The sequence below is a fragment of the Oncorhynchus kisutch genome, linkage group LG10 (genome assembly GCF_002021735.2).
Source record: "Oncorhynchus kisutch isolate 150728-3 linkage group LG10, Okis_V2, whole genome shotgun sequence".
NCBI classification, from domain to species: domain Eukaryota; kingdom Metazoa; phylum Chordata; class Actinopteri; order Salmoniformes; family Salmonidae; genus Oncorhynchus; species Oncorhynchus kisutch.
Genome location: NC_034183.2, coordinates 42,236,914 through 42,264,721, shown reverse-complemented (window position 1 = coordinate 42,264,721; position 27,808 = coordinate 42,236,914). Strand labels below are relative to the sequence as shown.

General features: G+C 42.6%; 1 protein-coding gene across 8 annotated transcripts in view; it reads right to left on the bottom strand.

Annotated features, from left to right (window-relative positions):
- The window catches only part of LOC109898157 (kinesin-associated protein 3), a 54,553-nt gene extending 26,966 nt beyond the window's left edge, over positions 1-27,587 (bottom strand). For 3 of the 8 annotated variants that reach the window (XR_004211243.1, XM_020492992.2, XM_031833714.1), the window contains exons 1-10: positions 27,387-27,581; positions 26,688-26,819; positions 25,611-25,753; positions 15,153-15,205; positions 14,854-14,995; positions 13,940-14,039; positions 13,330-13,454; positions 12,966-13,064; positions 12,591-12,769; positions 8,507-8,669 (exon numbers count right to left, since the gene is read on the bottom strand). Coding sequence is in view for 7 of the 8 variants with exons in the window: in XM_020492992.2 (XP_020348581.1) it covers positions 8,507-8,669; positions 12,591-12,769; positions 12,966-13,064; positions 13,330-13,454; positions 13,940-14,039; positions 14,854-14,995; positions 15,153-15,205; positions 25,611-25,753; positions 26,688-26,819; positions 27,387-27,427 (1,177 nt within the window). In the remaining variant the exon portion in view is untranslated. Of the gene's footprint in view, positions 1-8,506; positions 8,670-12,590; positions 12,770-12,965; positions 13,065-13,329; positions 13,455-13,939; positions 14,040-14,853; positions 14,996-15,152; positions 15,206-16,166; positions 17,123-25,610; positions 25,754-26,687; positions 26,820-27,149; positions 27,278-27,386 lie in introns of those variants that run through there. The other 5 variants (XM_020492990.2, XM_020492991.2, XM_031833717.1 and 2 more) reach the window with 4 other exon arrangements.
- Between the last annotated feature and the right edge of the window lie 221 nt (positions 27,588-27,808).

Genomic DNA, 27,808 nt, shown 5'->3' with positions numbered 1-27,808 from the left:
AAACTTTCTGCTGCATCGAAGGTTCCCAAGAACACAGTGGCCACCATCATTCTTAAAATGGAAGAAGTTAGGAACCACCAAGACTCTTCCTAGAGTTGGCCGCCCAGCCAAACTGTGCAATGGTAGGTGACCAAGAACCCAATGGTCACTCTGATAGAGCTCTAGAGTTCCTCTGTAGAGATGGGAGAACCTTCCAGAAGCACAACCATCTCTGCACCACTCCACTAATCAGGCCTTTATGGTAGCGAGATGGAAGCCCCTCAGTAAAAGGCACATGACATCTCACTTGGAGTTTGCCAAAAGGCACCTAAAGACTCTCAGAACATGAGAAATAAGATTTCTCTGGTCTGATGAAACCAAGATTGAACTATTTGGACTGAATGCCAAGCATCACATCTGGAAGAAACCTGGCACCATCCCTAAGGTGAAGCATGGTGTGAGCAGCATCACGCTGTGGGGATGTTTTTCAGCGGCAGGGACTTGGAGACTAGTCAGGATCGAGGCAAAGACAAACGGAGCAAAGTACAGCGATATCCTTGATGAAAACCTGCTCCAGAGCGCTCAGGACTGGGGCGAAAGATCACTTTCCAACAGAACAATGACCCTAAGCACACAGCCAAGACAACGCAGGAGTTTCTTCGGGACAAGTCCCTGAATGTCCTTGAGTGGCCCAGCCAGAGCCCGGACTTAAACCCGATCGAATGTCTCTGGAGACCTTAAAAATAGCTATGCAGCAATGCTCCCCACCCAAATTGACAGAGCTTGAGAGGATCTGCAGAGAGGAATTGGAGAAACTCCCCAAATACAGGTGTGCCATGCTTGTAGCGTCATACCCAAGAAGGCTCGAGGCTGTAATCGCTGCCAAAGGTGCTTCAACAAAGTACTGAGTAAAGGGTCTGAATCAAATCAAATTGTATTTGTCACACCAAATATCGTGAAATGAATACTTACAGGTCCTTAACCAACAATCCAGTTCAAGAAATAGAGTTAAAAAAATATTTACTAAATACATAAAAAAAAATGTAAAAAAAGAGTACAGGAGGGGACTAAGCATGCACCCCTGAGGGGCCCCAGTGTTGAGAATCAGCGTGGCAGATGTGTTGTTGCCTACCCTTAACTCCCGGGGGCGAACCGTCAGGATGTCCAGGATCCAGTTGCAGAGGGAGGTGTTTAGTACCAGGGTCCTTTGTGGGTACTATGGTGTTGAACGCTGAGCTGTAGTCAATTAACAGAATTCTGTTCCTTTTGTCCAAGTGGGAAAGAGCAGTGTGGCGTGTGATTGAGATTGCGTCATCTGTGGCTCGGTTGGGGCGGTATGCGAATTCGAGTGGGTCTAGGGTTTTCGGCATGATGGTGTTGATGTGAGCCATGACCAGCCTTTCAAAGCACTTCATGGCTCACTTATGTAAATGTTACATTCAGTTTTTTTATTTGCAAACATTTCTAAAAACCTCTTTTGCTTTGTCATTATGGGGTATTGTGTGTAGATTGATGAGGGGGAAAAAACTATTTAATCCATTTTAGAATAAGGTTAAGGTAACAAAATGTTGGACATGTCAAGGGCTCTGAATACTTTCCGAATGCACTGTATAGTAAGGATGTGCACCTTTCCCTTTCAAGTCGATTCTATATGCATCTAGATACACAGGCTCCGATACAGGAAGATACGGTTTAGTTCGGTGCGATTCGGTTTGATTAGAGAATGAATTGATGCGATTCGGCTTGATGCGATAAACTAACATTTGTTGCATAAACACATTCATTTTTCCAGACGAAATTACTACAACTACCTCTTTCGTCCATCTGGTCTGGACCCTTAGTCGACACGGCGCCCCGCCGTACCACAACGACTGGTCCACCGACTTAACGCTCTCAACCGGCATTCGCCGGACGTCAGAGCAGACGATTCTACTTACCCCGGCCTGCTAACTGTAAATGCCGTGTCTCCAGTGTGCTAGCATAGTAACGAATACCCGCGGCTTCCCTGTTCACTGGACCCTATGATCACTTGGCTACATAGCTGATGCCTGCTGGACTGTTCATTAATCACGGTACTCCATTTTGTTTATTTTTTGTATATCTGTCAGCCGCAACTCAGGCACTGTATGTAGTTAACCCGACCCTCTCTGCCCATTCATCACCATTTTACCTGTTGTTGTCTTAGCTGATTAGCTGTTGTTGTCTTACCCATTGTTGCCTTAGCTAGCTCTCCCAATCAACACCTGTGATTGCTTTATGGCTCTCAAATGTCAATATGCCTTGCACACTGTTGTTTAGGATAGTTATTATTGTCTTAGTTTACTGCGGAGCCCCAAGTAACACTCAACATGCCTCAGATACCTCCTTTGTCCCACCTCCCACACGTGATGACCTCACCCAGCATGAAAATAAAGGAGAGCCGCACACTCTAGGAGCTCAGATGCAAAAATGTAATATCCAACGTTTCGACAGCCAGGCTGTCTTCATCAGGGTATAATACTCACCCAGCATAACTAGCCCGTCCAGAGATGCGATGCAACCTCTCTTATCACTCGGTGCCTGGGATTACCTCCACTGTACCCGCACCCCACCATACCAGTCTGTACATTATGCCCTGAATCTATTCTACCACACCCAGAAATCTGCTCCTTTTATTCTGTCCCCAACGCACTAGGCGACCAGTTTTGATAGCCTTTAGCCGTACCCTCATCCTACTCCTCCTCTGTTCCTCAGGTGATGTGGAGGTTAACCCAGGCCCTGTGTGTCCCCAGGCACTCTCATTTGTTGACTTCTGTAACCGAAAAAGCCTTGGTTTCATGCATGTTAACATCAGAAGCCTCCTCCCTAGGTTTGTTTTACTCACTGCTTTAGCACACTCCGCCAACCCTGATGTCCTTGCTGTGTCTGAATCCTGGCTAAGGAAGGGCCACCAAAAATTGAGATTTCCATCCCCAACTACAACATTTTCCGTCAAGATAGATCTGCCAAAGGGGGAGGAGTTGCAATCTACTGCAGAGATAGCCTGCAAAGTTCTGTCATACTTTCCAGGTCTATGCCCAAACAGTTTGAGCTTCTAATTTTAAAAATGAATCTCCCCAGAAATAAGTCTCTCTCTGTTGCCGCCTGTTATAGACCCCCCTCAGCTCCCAGGTGTGCTCTGGACACCATATGTGAAATTATTGCACCCCATCTATCTTCCGAGTTCGTTCTGCAAGCTGACTTAAACTGGGATATGCTTACTGGGATATGCACCCCGGCAGTCCTACAATCTAAACTATATGCCCTCAATCTCACACAAATTAAACATGAGCACCCTCATAGATATCACCCTGACCAACTTGCCCTCCAAATACACCGCTGCTTTTTTCAATCAGGATCTCAGCGATCACTGCCTGCATCTGCTATTGGTCCGCGGTCAAATGACCACCCCTCATCACTGTCAAACGCTCCCTAAAACACTTCTGCGAGCAGGCCTTTCTAATCGACCTGGCCCGGGTATCCTGGAAGGATATTGACCTCATCCCGTCAGTCAAGAATGCCTGGTCGTTCTTTAAAAGTAATTTCCTCACCATCTTAAATAAGCTTGCGCCTTTCAAAAAATTTAGAACTAAGAACAGATATAGCCCTTGGTTCACTCCAGACCTGACAGCCCTCGACCAGCAGAAAAACATCCTGTGGCGGACTGCACTAAAATCGAACAGTCCCCGCGATATGCAACTTTTCAAGGAAATCAGGAACCAATACACGCAGTCAGTCAGGAAAGCAAAGGCTAGCGTTTTCAAAAATAAATGTGCATCCTGTAGCTCCTACCCCCAAAAAGTTTTGGGACAGTAAAGTCCATGGAGAACAAGAGCACCTCCTCCCAGCTGCCCACTGCACTGTGGCTAGGTAACACTGTCACCACTGATAAATCCACGATAATCGAGAATTTCAATAAGCATTTCTCTACAGCTGGCCATGCTTTCCTCCTGGCTGCCCCAAATAGAGGTCGACCGATTATGATTTTTCAACGCCGATACCGATTTATTGGGAGGACCAAAAACCAATTACAACAATACTGAATGAACACTTATTTTAACTTAATATAATACATCAATAAAATCAATTTAGCCTCAAAGAAATAATGAAACGTGTTCAATTTGGTTTAAATAATGCAAAAACAAAGTGTTGGAGAAGAAAGTAAAGTGCAATATGTGCCATGTAAGAAAGCTAACGTTTAAGTTCCTTGCTCAGAACATGTGAAAGCTGGTGGTTCCTTTTAACATAAGACTTCAATATTCCCAGGTAAGAAGTTTTAGATTGTAGTTATTATAGGAATTATAGGACTATTTCTCTCTATACCACTTGTGTCATCCATCATTATCTCCAGTATCCTATCTGACTGTGTGGCTATTCTAGTACATGTGAAAGATGATGCTACAACAATAAAAAACAGAAAACGTATGCTCTTTCTTTCTCTTTTCTTCCACCAGATCTACTGTGTTATAGTCTCCTACATTCAATTAACATTTCCACAAACTTCAGAATGTTTCCATTCAAATGATACCAAGAATATGCATATCCTTGCCTCTGGGGGTGAGCTACAGGCAGTTAGATTAGGGTATGTCTTCAGGCAGAAATTGAGAACAAAGGGATGCAGACATAACAGGTTAACTAACCTCCAAACGGGCTTCAATGCCATACAACACTCCTTCCGTGGCCTCCAACTGCTCTTAAACGCTAGTAAAACCAAATGCATGCTTTTCAGTCTGGCTAGACTGTAAACTCTCCTTCCAGACGCATATTAAATATCTCCAATCCAAAATTAAATCTAGAATCTGCTTCCTATTTCGCAACAAAGCCTCCTTCACTCACGCCGTCAAACATACCCTCGTAAAACTGACTATCCTACCGGTCCTCGACTTCGGCGATGTCATTTACAAAATAGCTTTTAATACACTACTCAGCAAACTGTATGCAGTCTATCACAGTGCCATCCGTTTTGTCACCAAAGCCAACCAACAGCCAAACCAACTGGCTCCAGGTCATCTATAAAAGTCTATGTTAGGTAAAGCTCCGCCTTATCCCAATGCTTCCAATCACTGGTCACAATAACAACACCCACCCGTAGCACACACCCCAAAGCCAAAACCTCCTTTGGCCGCCTTTCCTTCCAGTTCTCTGTTGCCAATGACTGGAAAGAATTGCAAAAATCGCTGAAGCTGGAGACTTATATTTCCCTCACTAACTTTAAACATCAACTATATGAGCAGCTAACCAATCGCTGCAGCTGTACATAGCCCATCTGTAAATAGCCCACCCAATCTACCTACCTCATCCCCATATTTTTTTAAATGTACTTTTCTGCTCTTTTGCACACCAGTATTTCTACTTGCACATCTATCACTCCAGTGTTAATTTGCTCAACTGTAATTACTTCGCTACTATGGCCTATTAACTGTCTTACCTCATTCCACCATTTGCACACACGGTATATAGACTTTCTTTTTTTTCTATTGTGTTGACTGTGTGCTTGTTTATTCCATGTGTAACTCTGTGTTGTTGTTTGTGTCACACTGCTTTGCTTTATCTTGGCCAGGTCGCAGTTGTAAAACTAGCTCATCTGGTTAAATAAAGGTGAAAAAAAAAGAATAATTCTCAATTAAAATCTGCTGCTGATGGCACTCATGAGCTGGGGCTCTCTGAGCTGTATCCGTCTGGGCTGACTTCTGTGCGTGTGCAAATTTTGTATGTGTGTGTAAGTACTATCTAGGCACCTGAGCTGAGCAATAAGGAAGACTAGGCATCTACCACCCCACTACCACTATCAGATTAAGGGGGAAATGTAGCCTGTTTTCAGTCCCTTCCACTAGTGTTCTGAAATCACCATCACCCACTAATTGTCATTTTTGCAGATTAAGTGTTTGAGCTAGTAATAACAGTCAATGAATAAGCGTACAAAACATTAAGAACACCTTCCTAATATTGAGTGGCACCCCTCCTTTGGCCCTCAGCCTCAATTCGTCAGACATGGACTTTACAAGGTGTCGAAAGCTTTCCACAGGGATGCTGGTGTAACAGTATAGCTTCCGTCCCTCTCCTCGCCCCTACCTGAGCTCAAACCAGGGACCCTCTGCACACATCGACAACAGCCACCCTCGAAGCATCATTACCCATCGCGCCACAAAAAGCAGAGGCCCTTGCAGAGCAAGGGGAACAACTACTTCAAGGTCTCAGAGCGAGTGACGTCACTGATTGAAAAGCTATTAGCGTGCACCACCGCTAACAAGCGAGCCATTTCACATCGGTTACCACTGGCCCATGTTGACCCCAATGCGTCCAACAGTTGCCTGGATGTCCTTTGGACCATTCTTGATACACACGGGGAATTGTTGAGTGTGAAAAACCCAGAAGCGTTGCAGTTCTTAACACAAATTGGTACGGATGGCACCTACTACCATACCCCGTTCAAAGGCACTTCAATGTTTTGTCTTGCCCATTCACCCTCTGAATGGCACACATACACAATCCATGTCTCAATTGTCTTAAAGCTTAAAAATCTGTCTTTAGCCTGTCTCCTCCCCTTCATCTACAATGATTGAAGTAGATTTAACAAGTGACATCAATAAGGAATCATAGCATTCACCTGGTCAGTCTAAGGTCATGGAAAGAGCAGGTGTTCAGTGTATAGCACAAGAAAGGATTTCACCCACATCTAAAAATCGAATGGTTATTACGTTTTTACGGAGTGAGCTTATTTTGTGCACCTTCGCAAAAGTGATTGCTGTCCTCGTTATAAAATGATAAATCAACTTTACCCTGTATATCTAAAAATGACCACAGACCCTGTTTAAAGCAAAACTATTGCTGTAGGTGAAAATTAACAAAAATAAAATATATTGTAAGCCCCATTCAGCAGGTTCAGACAGATGAGAGTTGTCTTCGGTAAACCACCATTTTCAACAGCGCATAGATAACAATGACCTAGGAAATTACATAGGTTGTCACTCAACAGGGACTAGCTTCAGGGGGAAGCTTGTTCCAACATTTGTGGTGCCAGGACAGAGAAGAGCATCGACTGGGCCGAGTGGGAGCTGCCCTCCCATATGGGTGGGAGGGCCAAGAGACCAGAGGTAGCAGAACGGAGTGCTCGGGTTGGGGACTAACATACCCTCTCTTTGCAACCCTAATTTAGACAGTGACTCCAAAATGTCATTTTTTTTGTGTCACTTTTATTGCAAGTAAGAATAGAAAATGTTTGTACATTCATTACGTGAATGTGGATGCTACCTTAATTCTGGATAATCAGCAATGAATGGTGAATGAGAAAGTTAGAGGGACAAAGAACATACACCCCCCAAAAATGCTAATCTCCTTCATTATTGGTAACAATGCACCTGCATTTGGACTGGCAGGTAACCTAGTGTTGGGCCAGTAGGTAGCCTAGTGTTGGGCCAGTAGGTAGCCTAGTGTTGGGCCAGTAGGTAGCCTAGTGTTGGGCCAGTAGGTAGCCTAGTGTTGGGCCAGTAGGTAGCCTAGTGTTGGGCCAGTAACCGAAAGGCTGCTGGATCGCATCCCCAAGCTGACAAGGTAAAAATCTGTCGTTCTGCCTCTGAACAAGGAAGTTAACCCACTGTTACCTGGTAGGCCGTCATTGTAAATAAGAATGTGCTCTTAACTGACTTGCCTAGTTAAATTAAATAAACTTTCTCATCATTAGTCATGATCCATTCATGATTTTTCTTAAAACACTGCATTACTAGGATTGGTTTAGATGTGTATAGAGACATCTTACATACTCACTTAGAAAGAAAATTACTCCAGTCACCATTCACCACCAAAACAAACTGCAAATGCATCCAACATGTTTGTAGAGTCACGCTTGATTTAGTCATTGCGTGCTAGAATATGTGACCTACACTATTAAGTTAAATTTGTCCAAATACTTATGACATTTTCAAATGCGGGACTAGATGTAGGCTTTAAAGAGCTTTCATTTCTAAATGGTAAATCAGATATGTATGGAAATACCCTCAAATAAGACAACATTCTGTACCGTCACCTCCTAGGAAACATCTGATCTCAAGTAAAAAATGCTGGAGTAGAGGCAAATCAATAAAAAAAAAAATGCATCACTGTCCAAATGCATACGTTAGGGAATGTATTCGGCTATGTTTAGCTTAAGCGTTGACTGGCATGCACCTGCATATCATGTGTGTGTGCGCTCATGTGCGTGCACAAGTGCGTGTCTCATTCATAAAGTAAAAATCCCCTCAGCCTTTCCGGCCAGCTCCTGCAAAAACATAATTTATGCTGCGGCCCAGCGTATTTTTCTAACAAATATATTATATTAATTATGCACATTACCCGACCTCCCTGAAGAGATTTTAAAAAGGCCCATCACAGATGCTCCCAGCCGTGCCACATGACCCCCTGGACGAGCTTACACACCAGTCACACACAGGATCTAGTTTCAGGAGTAGGCCTCGCTGGCTCTGGTTCTGGTGGCAATTACCCACATACACAGTTGTGTCATTGAATAGTGTACCTAGCAGTGCGGAGAGTTTGGGGATGAGTCCAGCCTGGACCATCTGGCTGCGAAGGCCTGTGTCAAAGGAGAGGTTGAGGAGCAGGCGCAGCGTAGTGTTCAGTAGGTCTTCATGCTTACAGGGCAGCAGCCTGGCCAGTTTCTCCACAGCATATGTCTCTGCCTGAACACCAGAGAACAGAGAGGAGACAGTGAGGGAGACATTGTCAACAAGTCCTTTAGCACAACCCAATAAAATGTGCACCGATACACACACTACTTCAACAACCAATCTCACAATACCCGTTCCTGCAACAGAGAGACCACAATGATACTTTCTTTGACGTCAGACAAATCAAATCACATTTTATTGGTCACATACACATGGTTAGCAGATGTTATTGCGAGTGTATCAAAATGCTTATGCACAGTTTCCTAAGGACTAGAAGCGAAGCTGTCATCTCTATCGGCACTAACTTCAACAACACAGACTTCACCTGTGTTGGGGGTCAATTTCATTTTAACTCCGTTCATTCAATTAATTACTTCAAAACAAATTCAACTTATTTTATCATTTGGGAAGAATGTTGTCCTGAATGTAAAGAGAAAGCAGTGTTGACAGGTAGGTGCAAGTGTTGAGCAGACGCATCAAGGACCAGTCTATAAGGCACCACGAAGAGTAGCAAACCATATGGCCTGCACACTGGGACTGGAGGTGTGGGTGTGTGTGTGTCAATTACACTGCTACTGTGTTCAAAAGGAAATCCACTGACACCAACACAAATTGTGTCTGCACAGTAATCAATTACAGTTCTAAAGCCATCTTACAACTGTTATCTGGTGTTGAATACAAACGTGTGAATAAGTAGAATGGATGACAAATCGCTAACCAATTATCTTTTTGTAGCTAATCAGCGTGCAACTAAAACCTTCCCCTGAGATAAAGTGATACACTGTGAATAACATGGATGAGAGCACTACTCTTCTGTTCTGCTGGACTCATGTAGACAATGGGCAAGAACCCCGAAGGGTTCTTTTATCAGAGTCAAAGATACACTAAAAGGAAACAAAGAAAAAAAAAACTGTTCCTATCTCAGTCTGGCTTTAATAAAAGGCACACAAACTGGCTGAGATTGGATCCAGGTGGGACTGCAGTAAGACAGGGAAGTAAAAGCAATGATCACTGAAGTCCTACAACTGTACTATAAAAAATAACTAAATGTAAACTAGTACAAATCTTTAACAAATACCACAAAATAATATTATTATTATACATTCTCAATCTACAGTAAATCAGAGGACCTGAGACTTTGTATGTACAGTGAGCTTCAAAAGTATTGGGACAGCGATACATTTGTTGTTTTTTCCTCTGTACTCTGGAACTGTAGATTTGAAATGATTCAATGACTGAGGTTAAAGTGCAGACTGTCAGCTTTACATTGAAGGTATTTTCATCCATATGAAAAACCAGCACCCCCCCCCCCCCCCCCCCCCCATGGGGACCAAAACATTTGGGACTAACACACTTACAGTGCATTCAGAAAGTATCAAGATCACTTGACTTTTTCCACATTTTGTTGTGTTACAGCCTTATTCTAAAATTGATTACATTGTTTTCCCCCTCAATCAATCTACAGGCAATACCCCATAATGACATAGCAAAAACAGGGTATGGGCAGGCATAAGTTATGGACAACAAACAGAATTGCATTTTATCGATTGCAGTTTGAATGCAGAGATACCGTGACAAGATCCTGAGGCCCATTGTCGTGCCATTCATCCGCCGCCATCACCTCATGTTTCAGCATGATAATTCATGGCCCACAGGTTCTTATTTCTGTTTTTTATAAATTTGCAAAAATGTACATAATCGGGTATTGTGGATAGATTGATGAAGGAAAAATGTAATTGAATCCATTTTAGAATAAGGCTGTAAAGTAACAAAATGTGGAAAAAGGGAAGGGGTCTGAATACTTTCCGAATGCACTATATGTGTATTAAAGCAGTCCAAACTTTATTTGGTCCTATATTCCTAGCACGCAATGATCACATCAAGTTTGTGACTACAAACTTGTTGGAAGCATTTCCTGTTTGTTTTGGTTGCGTTTGATTATTTGGTGCACAATAGAAATGAATGGTAAATAATGTAGTCACTTTCATTGTAAATAATAATGTAATATGTTTCTAAACACTTCTACATTAATGTGGATGCTACCATGACTATGGATAGTCCTGAATTAATCGTTAATAATAATAATAATAATAATAATAATAATAATAAAGTGAGATGCACAAATATCACACCAAGACATGCTAACCTCTCACCATTACAACAGGGGAGGTTAGCATTTTGGGGAGGGGGTATGATATTTACAATAAAAATGACTCAATGCATTTTTACCATTCATTTCTATTGGGCACAAAATAATCTGAAACACAACCAAAACAAGCAACAAATGCATCCAACAAGTTTGTAGTGTCACAAGCTTGATGTTTTTAATTTTTAATTTTACCTTTATTTAAGGTAAAAGTCAAGTCAGTTAAGAACAAATTCTTATTTTCAATGAGGGCCTAGGAACAGTGGGTTAACTGCCTGTCAGATCTGTACCTTGTCAGCTCAGGGATTCGAACTTGCAACCTTTCGGTTACTAGTCCAAAGCTCTAACCACTAGACTACCCTGCCGCCAATGTAATCATTGTGTGCAAGGAATATTGGATAAAATACTAAACATTTGACTACTTTAATACACATATGTAAACTTGTCCCAATACTGTTGGTCCCCTACATTGGGGGGACTATGTACACTGAACAAAAATATAAAACGCAACATGCAACAGAAAACGTTTGACCTCTGTCATTGCCAACAAAGGGTATATAACAAAGTATTGAGAAACTTTTGTTGTTGACCAAATTCTTATTGGCGGCGGATGAATGGCACGACAATGGGCCTCAGGATCTTGTCACGGTATCTCTGTGCATTCAAACTGCAATCGATAAAATGCAATTCTGTTTGTTGTCTGTAACTTATACCTGCCCATACCCTAACCCCACCATGGGGCCCTCTGTTCAAAACATTGACATCAGCAAATCGCTCGCCCACATCTGCCATCTTCCCGGTACAGTTGAAACCGAAGAGCCCACTACTCTAGCGTGCCAGTAGCCATCGAAGGTGAGCTTTTGGCACTGAAGTCAGTTACGATGTAGAACTCAGGTCAAGACACTGGTGAGGACGACGAGAATGCAGATGAGCTTCCCTGAGACGTTTTCTGACAGTTTGTGCAGAAATTCCCCAGTTGTGCAAACCCACAGTTTCAACAGCTGTCCGAGTGGCTAGTCTCAAACGATCCCGCAGGTGAAGAAGCCGGATGTGGTGGTCCTGGGCTGGCGTCATTACATGTGGTCTGCGGTTGTACTTACTGCCAAATTTTCGAAAATTACGTTAAAGGCGGATATGGTAGAGAAATTATCATGAAATTCTCTGGCAACATTCTCTGGTGGACATTCCTGCAGTTAGCATGCCAATTCACGCTCCCTCAACTTGAGACATCTGTGGCATTGTGTTGTGTGACAAAACTGCACATTTCAGAGTGGCCTTTTACTGTCCCCAACACAAGGCACACCTGTATAATGATCATGCTGTTTAATCAGCTTAATGATATGCCACACCTTTCAGGAGGATGAAGTATCTTGGCAAAGGAGAAAAGCTCACTAATAGGGATGTAAAAAAAAATTGCACACAACATTTTAGAGAAATAAGCTTTTTGTGCCTATGGAACATTTCTGGTATTTGGATGAAAATACCCTGAAATTAAAGCTGACAGTCTGCACTTTAACTGAAGTGCTAGGGTAGAGCCAAAACAACAAAAAAGGGGTCACTGTCCCAATACTTTGAGCTCACTGCATTTTCCTCACCTTGTTGCAATTCCTCTCCATCCATCCCTCCCTCCCTCCCTCCTCCCCTCTCACTCTATCACTCACCATGTCTTTCTTGTTCTCCAGGAAGATGCTGAGCTTCTTGAGGAAGGAGACCACCAGCTCCTGTACCCCTCTCCCTATATCCCTCCCTCTTCTCTGGCCCTCTCCCTCCATCCTTCCCTCTCTCACCATGTCATTCTTATTCTCCAGGAAGATACTGAGCTTCTTGAGGAAGGAGACCACCAGCACCAGCAGCTCCTCGTCTTCCCGGTCCAGGGTCTTCACCAGGGTGTGGACGATGTTCTTGTTCCTCATCTTCAGCTCCGTGCGCGTGTCCTCAGCAAGGTTCAACAACAGGTGCAGAGCCACTGTGAAGCAATAGGGAGAGGAGGGGGGACTGTAGAATCAAATAGTGATCCAACTTGATATTACTATGTAATAACCAATGTAGTTGCTACTACTATGTAATTCCATCATTGCATTATCAAGCACTAATAGTGCTGTCTGTAACAAACATCACTACCCCTCTGCTAGACATGGTAGTGTGCTACACAGTTACTGTACCTTGTAGAAGCTGCTCCTGCTTGATCAGTAGACCTTGGTACTTCTTGAAGGCTTTCTCATGCTCCTTCTTCACATTCTGGTTCTTATGGTCATTGTCACGTGAGATCAGTCAAGGAAGGAGTGTTGCTGTATTGAACCAATGAACTCACTATATAGTAGTGTTTTATAATCAGTCGGCACTGAGGGCAGAAGGAACCCTGAGGCATTGACCCTCTGTCTATGTTTCCGTTATGTGCCGGACCCCAGTAAGACTAGCTGTTGCCATTGGCGTCGGCTAATGGGTATCCTAATAAAATAAAATAAAATCAAGCAGCAAGGTATGTAAACATCATTTAGGTGACCTTTGACTTCAGCTGAAGGATATAGGCTGCCGCTTTCTTCTGCAGTTCGTCCTGCCAGAGGTCGTACCTCTTCAGCTCGTGTTCAATTATGTTCATACAGAGGGCTCCGATCTTATAGTGAGTCACCTGCCCATGGAACTGGGAGAAACTGGGGAAGGGTAGAGAAAAGGTTTACAAGGCTTCCACTTATTCAAAAGTGCATTTCGTTCATCGTTATGCAACACCTATTTTTGTAGCACAGTCGGGTGTTCAGATTGAAATTATCCTATCAGCTGAGAGCTTAGTCCAAAAGTCAACTGCAAAAAAAAGGACAAGAAAGATTGAGTAAAACAGTATGTCTCATCTCCTACTCATAATCAGCCAGACACAAACCAAATCATTTCAAAACCAAAACAGCTCTGCCACGGAGCGGGGCCAAGAAGGACTATCAGTTTTCAGAACTACGTAGATCCTCTCACAACTCAAATCGCTCGACAAGTATTTTATTTCCAATTCTATCAAGGGTAATTATTGTTTCCTCAAAAGTAAGGTTTTGTCATATGTTGTCATAGTTGTGTGATTGCTGTCAGAATGAGAGAGAGCAGAACATGAAAACAAAAGAGGTTCTGGCGAGTGAGAGAGGGAGTTGTATACCTGGAGAAGCAAAAGAAGACGTAGATAATGGTGGTTGCCAGGTCAACGCTCTGTTTCCAGTCCTCCCGCAGAACTCTGGCCAGGGCTCCCAGGGCCGTCTCTGATGAGCAGCAGACACCACACAGGTCAGAGAGAAAGCAAGAGAGAGGTGGGGAGGTGAGAAGAGAGAGAGAGAAAGAGTGAGGAAAGTGATATATATATATATTTATGATGTGTGTATGTGTGTGGGGGGGGGGGGGGGCAAGGGGAGTGATTGAGGAAAAGGAGGGGGATTATTTGAAGTATGTTAGGATTTGAAAGGGAAGTATGCATTTGGGGTGGAGGTTTGGCAGGTAGTGGAAAGAGTCTAGCATGGAGATGACAGTCAGCTTGGGGTGGGAGTTTAAGGTAAGGAATCTGGGGGAATGTAAAGGGTTCCTGGCTCCCATGGCTTGAGCTATGGGTGATCTTCATTGTAAAGATACATATCACATTGTTCCATTTCCCCTGGCCATCTCCACTTTCCTCACTGACCCGAGGTCTCATGGTTCACATGCATGTTCTACCGTTATCACCGTCTGACCGTGTGATCCTTTACGACAGACAAAGTGAGCCTGTGATGCATAGTGACAGTTACAAAATGAAGCCATGCCATCATTTGACAGCTGTAATGGATGAGGACCCTGTGCTGTTGTGAGAGAAAACAGCTCTGTCGTCAGGGAGGGGAATAGGAACGACTAGTACTAGGCTGTGTTTTCTTATGAACGGGATGGGCTGGTGAGAGAGTCTGTGGATTATATCAACCAATGACAATAGAGTTTGTCTAGCCTGGCCTGTACAACTTTTAAACACCCAGCAGAACAGAGAAGATGAACATAGCATGAACGTAGCATTCTCTGGAACGTAGCATTGTGACAGATGGGGAAGGAACATACCATTCTGCAAGAGCTCCTCCAGGTTGTCTGGGTTGCGGGCGAGATGGAGGATGAGGGTGGCACCCCTGACCTTCTCTGGGATGTCCTCATACAGCAGCTCCACATAGTGATCTATCCTGTTGATGTTGGCCTCCTCATCCAGCTGAGAACAGAGATATACTATAGGTGAGGAATGGCGAGGGTTAAAAATCATACAGACAACACAGTGATAATCATGCTATAAAACACACAGAAACAGACTTGGACACGAACAGACACACAGTCAGACACGTACACAATTTTGAAGATGCTCTGCTTACCTCCATCCCCTCAAATGGTGCGAGGTCTCTCGGCGAGTGTTTCTCTCGTTTGTCTGTGAGGAGGACAGGACAGCATGTGCACTAGTAAGCATGATAAAGGTGTATTTACACAATGAATTAACTTTTATTGGTCAAGTACACATACTGTATTTTGCAGATATCGCAGGTGCAGCGAAATGCTTATGTTTCTATACTGCACGGATTCCAACACCTACTCATTCAAGGGTTTTTCTTTATTTTTTACTATTTTCCACATTGTAGAATAATAGTGAAGACATCAAAACTATGAAATAACACATGGAATCATGTAGAAACTCACAAAAAAGTGTTCAATAAATATATTTATATATTAATATATCTAGCCACCCTCTGCCTTGATGACAGCTGTGCACACTCTTGGCATTATCTCAACCAGCTTCATGAGGTAGTCACATGGAATGCAATTTTAATTAACAGGTGTGCCTTGTTATAAATTAATTTATGGAATTTCTTTCCTTAATGCATTTAATCAGTTGTGTTGTGACACAGTAGGGCTGGGTGATATGGCCAAAATATTATATCATGGTATTTTTTTTTACTGGATTTTAGTTTTTAATAATAAGTGTTCTACATTTGCTTTATGAGTTGTGAGTGATCCTAGGGTGGCAACACATATATTCTAAGTGATTTCTAAGTCTTTTATACTGTTCAATTCAACCTAAACAAATGTCAGCACTTTTATAATTTATGCATTTCCTGCACTCAACTGCAGTGGTGGAAAAAGTACCCAATTGTCATACTTGAGTAGAAGTAAAGATATGTTAATAGAACATGAAAGTCCCCCAGTAAAATACTTGAGTAAAAGTCAAAAAGTATTTGGTTTTAAATATACTTAAGTATCAAAAGTAAAAAAACAGATAGCACCATTTTCTTCTTTTTTTATTTTATTTACGGCTAGCCAGGGGCACACTCCAACATAATTTACAAACAAGGCATGTGTTTAGTGAGTCCTCCAGATCAGAGGCTGTAGATTACCAGTGATGTTCTCTTGACAGGTGCGTGAAATGGACCATTTTCCTGTCCTGCAAAAAATTCATTATGTAACAAGTATTTTTAGGTGTCAGGAAAAATGTGTTGTAAAAAGTACAGTATTTTCTTTTGGAATGTAGTGAAGTAAAAGTAGTCAAAAATAAAAAATAGTAAAGTACAGATACAATTTTCTTTTGACATAAGTAGCACTTGAAAGTATTTTTACTTAAGTACTTTACACCACTGTTCAATTGAGATCATTTCCACACTGCCACGTAGGGCTGCACGATATGGGCAAATAATCTAGGACTTATTTTTAACCAAATGTTGCAATTGCAATTTGACTTGCGAATAAGAGCAAAACTGTTGGAATCATGGATTCTGTAACTGTAATTCTACAGTTAGAATATAATAGTGGGCATTTTGAATACAGTGTAGTTTGAGATGACAACAAATTAAAATGCCAGGGAGGAGTTATTGTGACAGGGTAGGAACTAAAGTGTTGATAAGTGTTTCCTAGGGGACCCTATAAGCTTGGGTTACTTTGCATGTTCTCTCTTAGCTAGTTCATGTAGCTAACATTCTTGCTTTGCATATTCCTCTTTGATTTAGAAGATACTGTTGCTCAAACAACATGCTGATTTTGGTCTACACCATCACTGGTATTATCAGGCTGTATTAGCTGGCTATGTTTGCTCTTACTCAGTACATAATGCTATTAGCATTAGCGGCTAACAACTAGCGTCTCAAGATTTAGGGTAACTTGCAAGCTAGCTGTTTGCTGATGTAAGAAACAAAAACTAATAGTGTCATTATAGAACGCTAGTGGATTTATATTAAAACAGCATTATTGTCATCAACATTGTTGCATGTGCTGCATTGACCATGCAGACTGAAGGCAAGTGTATCCTGGTTGAGGAACATCAAATGCGCTCCTTGAGTGACAGGGGGCGTGGCTAGATCTGTGTGGAAAGTGGCACAGAGAGAAAGAGCGTTAAGATATGACTCAAGTAGCGAAGTAAACTATAAAAACAGACTTTACACATGTCGTATCACATTTAACAAACCAAACATTCAAATCCCAGTATAGAAATAAAACCCAAACCAGTCTCTGCATCAATACCGGTATACCGCACAGCCCTAGGTGGTATACTAACCGGTCCTCGACTAACCGGTGCCCCCGCACACCGACTCTACCAGTGCCTCCTGTACAGTTGAAGTCGGAAGTTTACATACACTTAGGTTGGAGTCATTAAACATGGTTTTTCAACCACTCCACAAAGGTCTTGTTAACAAACTATAGTTTTGGCAAGTCGGTTGGGACATCTACTTTGTGCATGACACAAGTCATTTTTCCAACAATTGTTTACAGAAAGGTTATTTCACTGTATCACAATTCCAGTGGATCAGAAGTTTACATACACTAAGTTGACTGTGCCTTTAAACAGCTTGGAAAATTCCAGAAAAGTATGTCATAGCTTTAGAAGCTTCTGATAGCCTAATTGACATAATTTGAGTAAATTGGAGGTGTACCTGTGGATGTATTTCAAGGCCTACCTTCAAACGCAGTGCCTCTTTGCTTGACATCATGGGAAAAATCAAAAGAAATCAGCCAAGACCTCAAAACAAATTGTAGATCTCCACAAGTCTGGTTCATCCAAGGGAGCAATTTCCAAACGCCACGTTCATCTGTACCAACAATAGTATGCAAGTATAAACACCAAGGGACCATGCAGCTGTCATAACGCTCAGGAAAAAGACCGCGCTTGGTCTCCTAAAGTTAAATGTACTTTGGTACGAAAAGTGCAAATCAATCCCAGAACAATTGCAAAAGACCTTGAGAAGATGCTCGAGGAATCAGGTGGTTGGCTGCAGGAGGGACTGGTGCACTTCACAAAATAGATGGCATCACGAGGAAAGGAAAATTATGTGAATGTATTGAAGCAACATCTCAAGACATCAGTCAGGAAGTCAAAGCTTGGTCGCAAATGGGTCTTCCGACTGGACAATGATCCCAAGCACACTTCCAAAGTTGTGGCAAAATGGCTTAAGGACAACAAAGTCAAGGTATTGGAGTGGCCATCACAAAACCCTGACCTCAATCCTGTAGAAAATGTGTGTGCAGAACTGAAAAAACATGTGCAAGCAAGGAGGCCTACAAATCTGATTCAGTTACACCAGCTCTGTCAGGAGGAATGGACCAAAATTCACCCAACTTATTGTGGGAAGCTTGTGGAAGGCTACCCGAACATTTGACCCAAGTTGACCAATTTAAAGGCAAAACACTAAATTTGTTTTTGGTAGCATGTAAACTTCTGACCCACTGTGAATTTGATGAAAGAAATTAAAGTTGAAATATTTCACTCTACTATTATTTTGACATTTCACATTCTTAAAATAAAGTGGTGATCCTAACTCACCCAAGACAGGGAATTATTACGAGGATTTAATGTCAGGAATTGTGAAAAACTGAGTTAAATGTATTTGGCTAAGGTGTATGTAAACTTCCGACTTAAACTGTATATAGCCTCGCTATTGTTATTTTACTGCTGCTGTTTAATTATGTTACTTTTATTTCAATTTTTTTACGAAACCTTTTTTGTTCTTAAAACTTCTTACAGAATTGTTGGTTAAGGGCTTGTGAGTAAGCATTTCACTGTAATTCTGCACCTGTTGTATTCGGCACATATATTTGATATATACAAGATAGCTCTATTTGGTAAAAGACCAAGTCCATATTATGGCAAAAACAGCTCAAATAAGCAAAGAGAAACGAGAGTCCACCATTACTTTAAGACATGAAGGTCAGTCAATCCGGAAAATGTCAACAACTTTGGTTTTTGCGACTGCACTTCAACATCAAGCGCAATGATGAAACTGGCTCTCATGAGGACCACCACAGGAAAGGAAGACCCAGAGTTACCTCTGCTGCAGAGGATATGTTCATTAGAGTTAACAGCCTCAGAAATTGCAGCCCAAATAAATGCTTCAGAGTTCAAGTAACAGACACATGTAAACATCAACTGTTCAGATGACACGGCGTGAATCAGGCCTTAATGGTCGAATTGCTGCAAAGAATGAGATTTTTGGTCCCAACCGCCATGTCTGTGTGAGACGCAGAATAGGTGAACGAATGATCTCCACATGTATGGTCCCCACCGTGAAGCATGGAGGAGGAGGTGTGATGGTATGGGGGTGCTTTGCTGGTGACACTGTCAGTGACTTGTTTAGAATTCAATGCACACTTAACCAGCATGGTTACCACAGCATTCTGGAGCGATATGCCATCCCATCTCATTTGCGTTTAGAAGGACTATCATTTGTTTTTCAACAGGAAAATGACACAACACACCTCCAGCCTGTGTAAGGGCTATTTGACCAAGAAGGAGAGTGAAGGAGTGCTGCATCAGATGACCTGACCTCCACAATCACCCGACCTTAACCCAATTGAGATGTTTTGGGATGAGTTGGACCGCAGAGTGAAGGAAAAGAAGCCAACAAGTGCTCAGAATATGTAGGAACTTCTTCAAGACTGTTGGAAAAGTATTACAGGTGAACCTGGTTGAGAGAATGCTAAGAGTGTGCAAAGCTCTCAAGGCAAAGGGCGGCTACTTTGAAGAATCTCATATATAAAACATATTTTGATTTATTTAACACTTTTTAGTTACTTTATGATTCCATATGTGTTATTTCATAGGTTTTGATGTCTTCACTATTATTCTACAATGTAGAAAATAGTTTTAAAAAATCAGAAAAACTCTGGAATGAGTAGGTGTGTCCAAACCTTTGACTGGTACTGTATGTCAGATGTCAATACGGGCCGGGAGGTTGTCTTCTCTCAAATGAGCCATTGATCATATTTTTGCAATATTCCTACCTGAGGTCGACCAGCATGGCTGATTAATTAGGGCCAATTTCAAGTTTCATAACAATCGGCAGACAGCATTTTTTGACGCTGAATATGGCCGATTACATTGACCACCTGTTACACGAGTGCAGCAATGAGCCAAGTTAAGTTGCTAGCTAACATTACATTTATCTAATAAAAACAACTCTTAACATAATCACTAGTTAACTACACATGGGTGATAATATTATTAGTTTAACTAGCTTGTCCTGCGGTGCAAATAATCATTGCGGTGCCTGTTAATTTATCATCGAATAACAGCCTACTTCGCCAAAACGGGTGATGATTTAACAAGCACATTCACGAAAAAGCACTGTTGTTGCACCAATGTACCTAACCATAAACATCAATGCCTTTCTTAAAATAAATACACAAGTATATCTTTTTAAACCTCCATATTTAGTTAAAAGAAATTCATGTTAGCAGGCGATATAAATAGGGAAATTGTGTCACTACTCTTGCGTTCTGTGCAAGCAGTCAGGTATATGCAGCAGTTTGGGCCACCTGGCTCGTTGCAAACAGTTTGAAGACCATTTCTTCCTAAACAAGACCGTAATTAATTTGCCTGAATTTTACATAATTATGACATAACATTGAAGGTTGTGCAAGGTAACAGCAATATTTAGACTGAGGGATGACACCCAGTTCCCTATTTCACTGAGAGAATAAACGTTTTGTTTTCGAAATTATAGTTTCCGGATTTGACCATATTAATGACCTAAGGCCCGTATTTCTGTGTGTTTATTATTTTATAATTAAGCTGGTGTGTGGGATTACTGACAACAGGATACAAATATGCTTGTTATCAGAGCCTAATCTCATGTTTGAGAATACACTCAAACTGGCTTAGGCCATGGAGTCCGTGAATAGAAATGCACTGGATTTGCAGGCAAGGGGTGCAACTGCATGCCGTACAGTAAAAGAGAGCAGCTCTGAGCTCGCAGAGTTTCAAAGAAGGGAAAGCCGCGGGGCAACCCCTCCGGTTAATAGAGAATGTTATAGTTGCAAAGGCAAACACAAAGCGTTTGAATGTAAATTCAAACATGAAAAGTTTTATGCATTAGAAAAAGCTACGGGCTGCAGAAAATAAAATGAACAGAAGAAAACCGCTCAAATTAAGTAATAGAAAGTGATTGCGCAGACGCAAAGAGCAAGCGCTCTCTGTACAGTGTACAGGGGGCGAATATGAAAAAGGTGAAGCCTTTTATTGTGGAAATGGGAACAAATGGATTTAAGGTACCGTTTGAAGTAGACACAGGATGCAGCGTCACACTGATGAACGAATCCCAATCCAATGAGAAGTGGAAAAAGGTGAAGTTGACAAACAGAAAGAACATCCCCATTAAACTCAAAACGTACACATGGGAGGGGGAAAAAAACTGGGATTGGAGTTGCTGATGTTCAGGTGGAATATCAAGGACAAAATAAAAGTCTGCCTCTCTTAATAGCGGAAGGTACTGGCCCCAGCTTAATAGGGAGATGGTGGTTGGAGGAAATCAAATTGAACTGGGATGAAATCAAACATGTCACCACAGAGACATTGACACCGCAGCAGGTGCTTTCAAAGCATGACTGTTTTTTCAAAGCGCTAGGGACATTGAAAGGGGTCCAAGCTACCATTCATGTTGCTCCAGATGCTGCTCCCAGATTCTATTGGCCAAGATCAGTTCCATATGCCATGTTGTTGCCAGTGGACAAAAAGTACTCTCAGCTGGCTATCATATTCGGAATACAGAGATTCCACAAGTACTTATACGGGGTAACAGTTACTATTGTGACCGACCATAAGCCTCTGATCTCTCTGTTCCATGAACAAAAGCCAGTACCACAAATGGTCTCTCCAAGAGTTCAACGTTGGGCTGTGTGGCCCAGGGCCATCGAGTACAGAAGCCAGGTAGATACCATGAGAATGCTGATGCTCTGAGTATGCTACCGTTCCAGAAATCATCGACTCAGGAAGGAAAAAGGACCAAGTCTTGATGATCAATGTGTCGGATGATGCACCGGTGAACACAGCACAAAATCAGGCAATGGACTTCAAAGGATGTGACGCTATCACAAGTGCATGAATTTATCCTGAAAGGATGCGCTACAGTGACAGAGCCTCAGATCATGCCTTACTACGCTCGCCGCTTGGTTTTGAGTGTTTGAGATGGGTGTGTTCTGTGGGATTCAAGAGTAGTTATCTCAGTAACGGGGAATGCTACTGAAGTTGTTGCACCAAAGATGGACCAGGATGTGGAAAATGAGGTTAGCCTGTGTACAGATTGTCAGAGTAACAGGAAGTCACCCCCCTCACCGTGCCATTACATACATGGGAATGGACAGGAAAACCATGGACACGACTACATGTGGACTACACTGGACCCTTCCTAGGGAAAATGTTCCTCAAGCAGATTGATTCTCATCCGAGCTCAAATTCCAGTTCCATCCGTTGACTTGGATCAATGCTTAAACGAGCAGGACAGGACATTGGAACGTTCACCAGCGCTGCAGTTGGACAAACAACCTGAGACCAATGAGGCTCAACTTCCTGAGAGCACCAGACAACCACCTCCTGTGAAGTCGCCACAAAAGTACTTTGTTTCACCATGAAGTGGTGAAGTGCTGGTAGCACCAGCTACACTACCTCTGAGACACTATTAGAGAGAGACGTCCGCCAGACTATTTCAGATCCTATTTCTTTTCTTCAAATAGGCAAGTCAGTAAAGACGAAATTGTTATTTACAGTTTGATGGCTTGGAGATAAAAGCTGTTTTTCAGTCTCTCGGTCCCAGCTTTGTTGCATCTGTGCGGTCTCCGCCTTCTATATGATAGCGGGGTGAACAGGCAGTGGCTCGGGTGGCTGAGGTCCATGATCTACTTGGCCTTTCTGTGACACCAGATGCTGTAGATGTCCTGGGGGCCAGGCAGTGTGCCCCTGGTGATGCCTTGGGCTGAATGCGCCACCCTCTGGAGTGGTATTCATTGATGTACACGTCAAGAAACTTGAAGCTTTGTTTTGTTGACAATTGAGAGAGCGGTTGTTTTCCTGGCACTACTCTGCCAGGGCCCCTCACCTCCTCCCTGTAGGCTGTCTTATCGTTGTTGGTAATCAGGCCTACCACTGTTGTGTCGTCAGCAAACTTGATGATTGAGTTGGAGACGTGTTTGGCCACGCAGTCATGGGTGAACAGGGAGTACAAGAGGGGGTTGAGCACGTACCCTTATGTGGCCCCGGTGTTGAGGATCAGCATGGTGGAGGTGTTGTTGACTACCTTCACCACCTGGGGTCAGCCCATCAGGAAGTCCAGGACCCAGTTGCACAGGGCGGGGTTCAGACCCAGTGCCCCGAGCTTAGTGATGTGCTTGGAGGGCAATATGTTGTTGAAGGCTGAGCTTTCATCGATGAACAGCATTCTTACATACTTATTCCTCTTGTCCAGATGGGATAGGGCAGTGTGCAGTGCAATGGCAATTGAGTCTTCCGTGGGTCTGTTGGGGAGGTATGCAAAATTGTAGTGGGTCTATGTTGTTGTCGGGTAAGGTGGAGGTGATATGATCCTTAACTAGCCTATCAAAGCACTTCATGGTGACAGAAGTGAGTGCTACAGAGAGATAGTCTCATTCAGTTACTTTCGCTTTCTTGGATACAGGAACAATGGTGGACATCTTGAAGCAAGTGGGGACAACAGACTGGGATAGTGAGAGATCGGATATGTCCGTAAACACTCCAGCCAACTGGTCTGCACATGCTCTGAGGGCGCAGCTTGGAATTTGGTCTGCTATAGCCCATAGAAACTCATTGAATAACACAATCAGAAATGGCAAATCAGACAGTCCAAAAATTAATAATAAATAAAGATTGTGAAGTGTCTGTCCTATATCTAGGAGATATTAACACATATTTCACCCCTTTTTGGGGGGCACAAAACTACTTCCATCCTTCCATAATTTTTTTTTAAGCTGGTACGGGGTTAACTTCAGATGAGTCCCATGACACTTGTGGGGGTCGTAGAACAAAACAGAGAACACCATCATGTTCGTGAGAGTCAGACTGATTATCAGGATGTCTCCTGGTCTGACAAACAGCGCTGTAGCTCTGCCGCTTTACACCGCAGATGCAGAAGGCCGACATAGGTGGATGCAGTGGATTGAGACGCAGGCCATGCAATTTTGATGGGGAAAAGGTGTTTAGCTGGTCCTAATTTGCCGAAGAGGGCAGGGGAAGGCCTTGTAACTGTCCCGGAAGGGGGAGAAGCAATGGTCCAGAGTTCTCGATGTGCACAGGAGATGTGTTGGTAGCGTTTTCCTCAGATTTCCTTTATTAAAGTCACCAGCTACAATAAATGCGGCCTCAGGATATTTGCAGTTTCCAGTTTGCACAAAGTCCAGAGTAGTAGTCGCAGTGTTGGCTTGGGGGGAGATATACACGGCCGTGACGATGACAGAAGAAAATTCTCTCGGGATGTAATGTGGTCGGCATTTGATGGTGAGGTATTGAAGATCATGAAAACAAAAGGACTTGAGTTCCTGTATGTTCCCACAATCACACCATGAATAGTTAATCATGAAACATACACCTCTGCCTTTCTTTTTCTCAGAGTTGTTTCTTCCTGTCCGCACGATGGATGGATGGAGAACCCCGATGGCTGAATGTACAGGGGCAGTATATCTGGAAAGAGACATGATTCTATAAAACAGAGTATGTTACAGTCCCTGATGTCTCTGTGGAAGGAAATTATCACCCTGAGCACGTCTACTTTATTGTCCAGGGACTGAGCGTTAGCGAGTAATATACTCAGAAGTGGTGCATGGTTTGCACGCCTCCTGAGTCTGAGTAGGAGGGCACTCATTACTCCTCTTCCCCGGCGACGGAGTCTTCAAGCAGCCCCCGGTATGAATTAAATTTCTCCGGGGAGTTCAAACAAAGGATCCAATTCAGGAAAGTCAAATTGAGTGACCGCCGATCTAATCGAAGTATACACGCTGTGGACACTTTTTTTTTAGGGACCATAATGAAATTCTTCAGGAAATGGCCGTGGCTTCACAATGTTTTCAGATTTGAAGAAAATTGCAGAAAATACGCAGTTGAAGTCCAACGAGACCGGATACAAAATTAATTGCTTTAAAACCTCTACGGGATTGGTGTCCCCCCCACGGGACGGTTGAGCTAACGTAGGCTAATGTGATTAGCATGAGGTTGGAAGTAACAAGAAAAAATCCCAGGACATAAGCTTTCTGCCCATATCAGATATGTCTAAATTAGGCACATTTGGGCAGTCTTGATTTTGAACAGATATGCAATGGTTCATTGGATCAGTCTAAAACTTTGAACATACACTGCTGCCATCTAGAGGCCAAAATCTACAGAATCAACTTCCGGTAGACAGGCGTAGCACCAATATGCTCAACTGAAAGGATACTGTTTGTTTACAGTATACTAAAATTAACTAAAAGTATGTAGTATGTACTCATTAAGTATTAGTATGGGTATTCGAACACAGCTTATGTCTGTCGGCACCATCTTGCAGGGCCAGGCATTACCATGATGTAACCATTACCTGACTTCTTGCGGTTCAGCAGGTAGAAGAGCAATTGCTCCACCTCGGGTAGTTTAGATGGATGAATGAGCCTGCATTCTTCCACCACCTTCCGAGCTAGGGTGGCAATGTCTGTGTTGGCGTTCAAGCTTTTTAGGCGGATGCTGTAAATAGGAAATACACATGCAACATAATTTTGAGACATTTTCTAAGAAACATTGCTAGTTCCAATAACTCTTCAATGTGACGGGGAAGGAACGATAGTTTTGGTCTGTTTTTCCCCTGGGACCCTACTTAGTGGTGAACACGTAAAATGGTATAAAAGCACCCCTTTTCAGGTGAGTGAGTGAAAAACAACATTAATCTCATTCCTAGTAGTTTAGTAACATTAAATTACGTTAGGTTAGCCTCTTTTAGAATCCAAGAATGAAATACTTACTCTCGTCTCTAACATGTAGGCTCAGCATTCCTGAACAGTCCTGTTACAAGTCAGAATGTTGAACAAACTTCATTTCAACTTACTCTACCTGTTGTCTGCCGATCTTGGCCCTATGTCAGAGGTAATCTGAGACAAAATATCCACAGGGAAGTGTTATCAACCCAACCTTCAGTACACTGGTCTGTATATTGGTTTTTCGCATGGGACAAACACTTGCCCAATATGGCCAAACCTAACCAAACCACAGCCCGAACATTGTCCGAGGCAATCAGCTGACCAACACTTCCAGCTGATTGTGAAGAAACGTGATTTGGCCGACTATGTTCGGTTACATTCGGCTATTGTTTACATATATTGCATCATGAGCAATCCGTTAAGTAATTGAAAATACAAGTGACAGAACCTACCAGCACCGCAAAAAGCACCACAAAAATTAGTAAACAACAATTTCTTGTGGATACCCTATATCCATCTCCGATCGTCAAAACGACCAACAACACGGAAAACCAGTAAAGTGTAAATTCAACATTCTGGCTTGTAGTGACTCTTGCTTCTTTTTTGGGCAGACTCTTTCATACTGAATAGCCATGGGGTACCCATGGTTACAGTCTGATGTTTAAGCAAACATCAGGCATGTGTGTAGCTAGACCCATGCTTACATTTTCTGACACTCCTTGCGTTCCCCAACCATCGGGTCTCCCATCTCACCGAGGATAGTTGCCTCCAACTCATACTGAACGATGAGGGCTTTCTCTGTCGGGTGGACATCCAAACTCCCCCCTTTCACTTTCCTATGGAATTAGATAAATGGCCAAGTGTCACATGAAGGAAAACCGGATGATAAACCGGTTTTGATTTACAACATTTAGTTTCAACCACTAAATTGTTAGCTAGACAGTAAGCTTGAAGCCTATACTTAAATAGATGTATTTTTTAATATAATTTTAAGTCAATTGTCACGTTGTTGAATTTCAATAACAGCTGATTGCTAGCCATAGTTTGGGTGTACTCATTATTCCAAACAGTTGCATTTTCAACAAAAACAAGAGTTTCGATTGGAAAAATGTAGGTAGGTGCAGCAATGGCTAGAAGGGATTCAGCTTCTGTCAGATTTGACTTACACAGCAGGTTTACGATAATAACGTAGCCGGTTAGGAAAAGGGTTAGAATTAGCTAAAATGTCCCCCAAAAATTGAATTGAGTTAATTTAACAAAAGCTGCATCCCTACTTGCCATGACCGGTAGGCCCCTCCCCATTTTTCGTTCCGTTTAAGAAACGTTTCGCTACAGAAAAGGCGTAATGAATACGCCCCTGGCTAGCTAACGTTAGCTGCTAGTTAGTTGCTTGCAACCGTTACCTTTTCAAATACCGTGCATCTTCTGCTTGCAATTTTTCCATTTCGGAAATAATGGAAAACTCATATAAAATGTTCTTTCACAGTAATTTCATCAGAACGACTGGATTTGTTAGCTAAATGTAGAGTTCTCATCGTTTATGTTTTTGCTTTGTGTTGCTAGGGTGAGACTGTCATCCCAGCATGCAAAGCAGAAAATTTGAGAAAAAGCATAGCACGTTGAAATGCGGACAAGAGAGCAACTTATCGCCATCTGTAGGTCTGGAGGAGAACATGTACAGCTGGAAAGGGATACAGTTACAGGTGTGTGGGTGACTTCAGGTTTGTTTATCCGTTGATTGGGTTTATCAGATACTGTATGTTATCCATTGTCCAATGTCCACATATGTTGTTCCAGCCAGGGACCTCATGCAGGAACAACATGC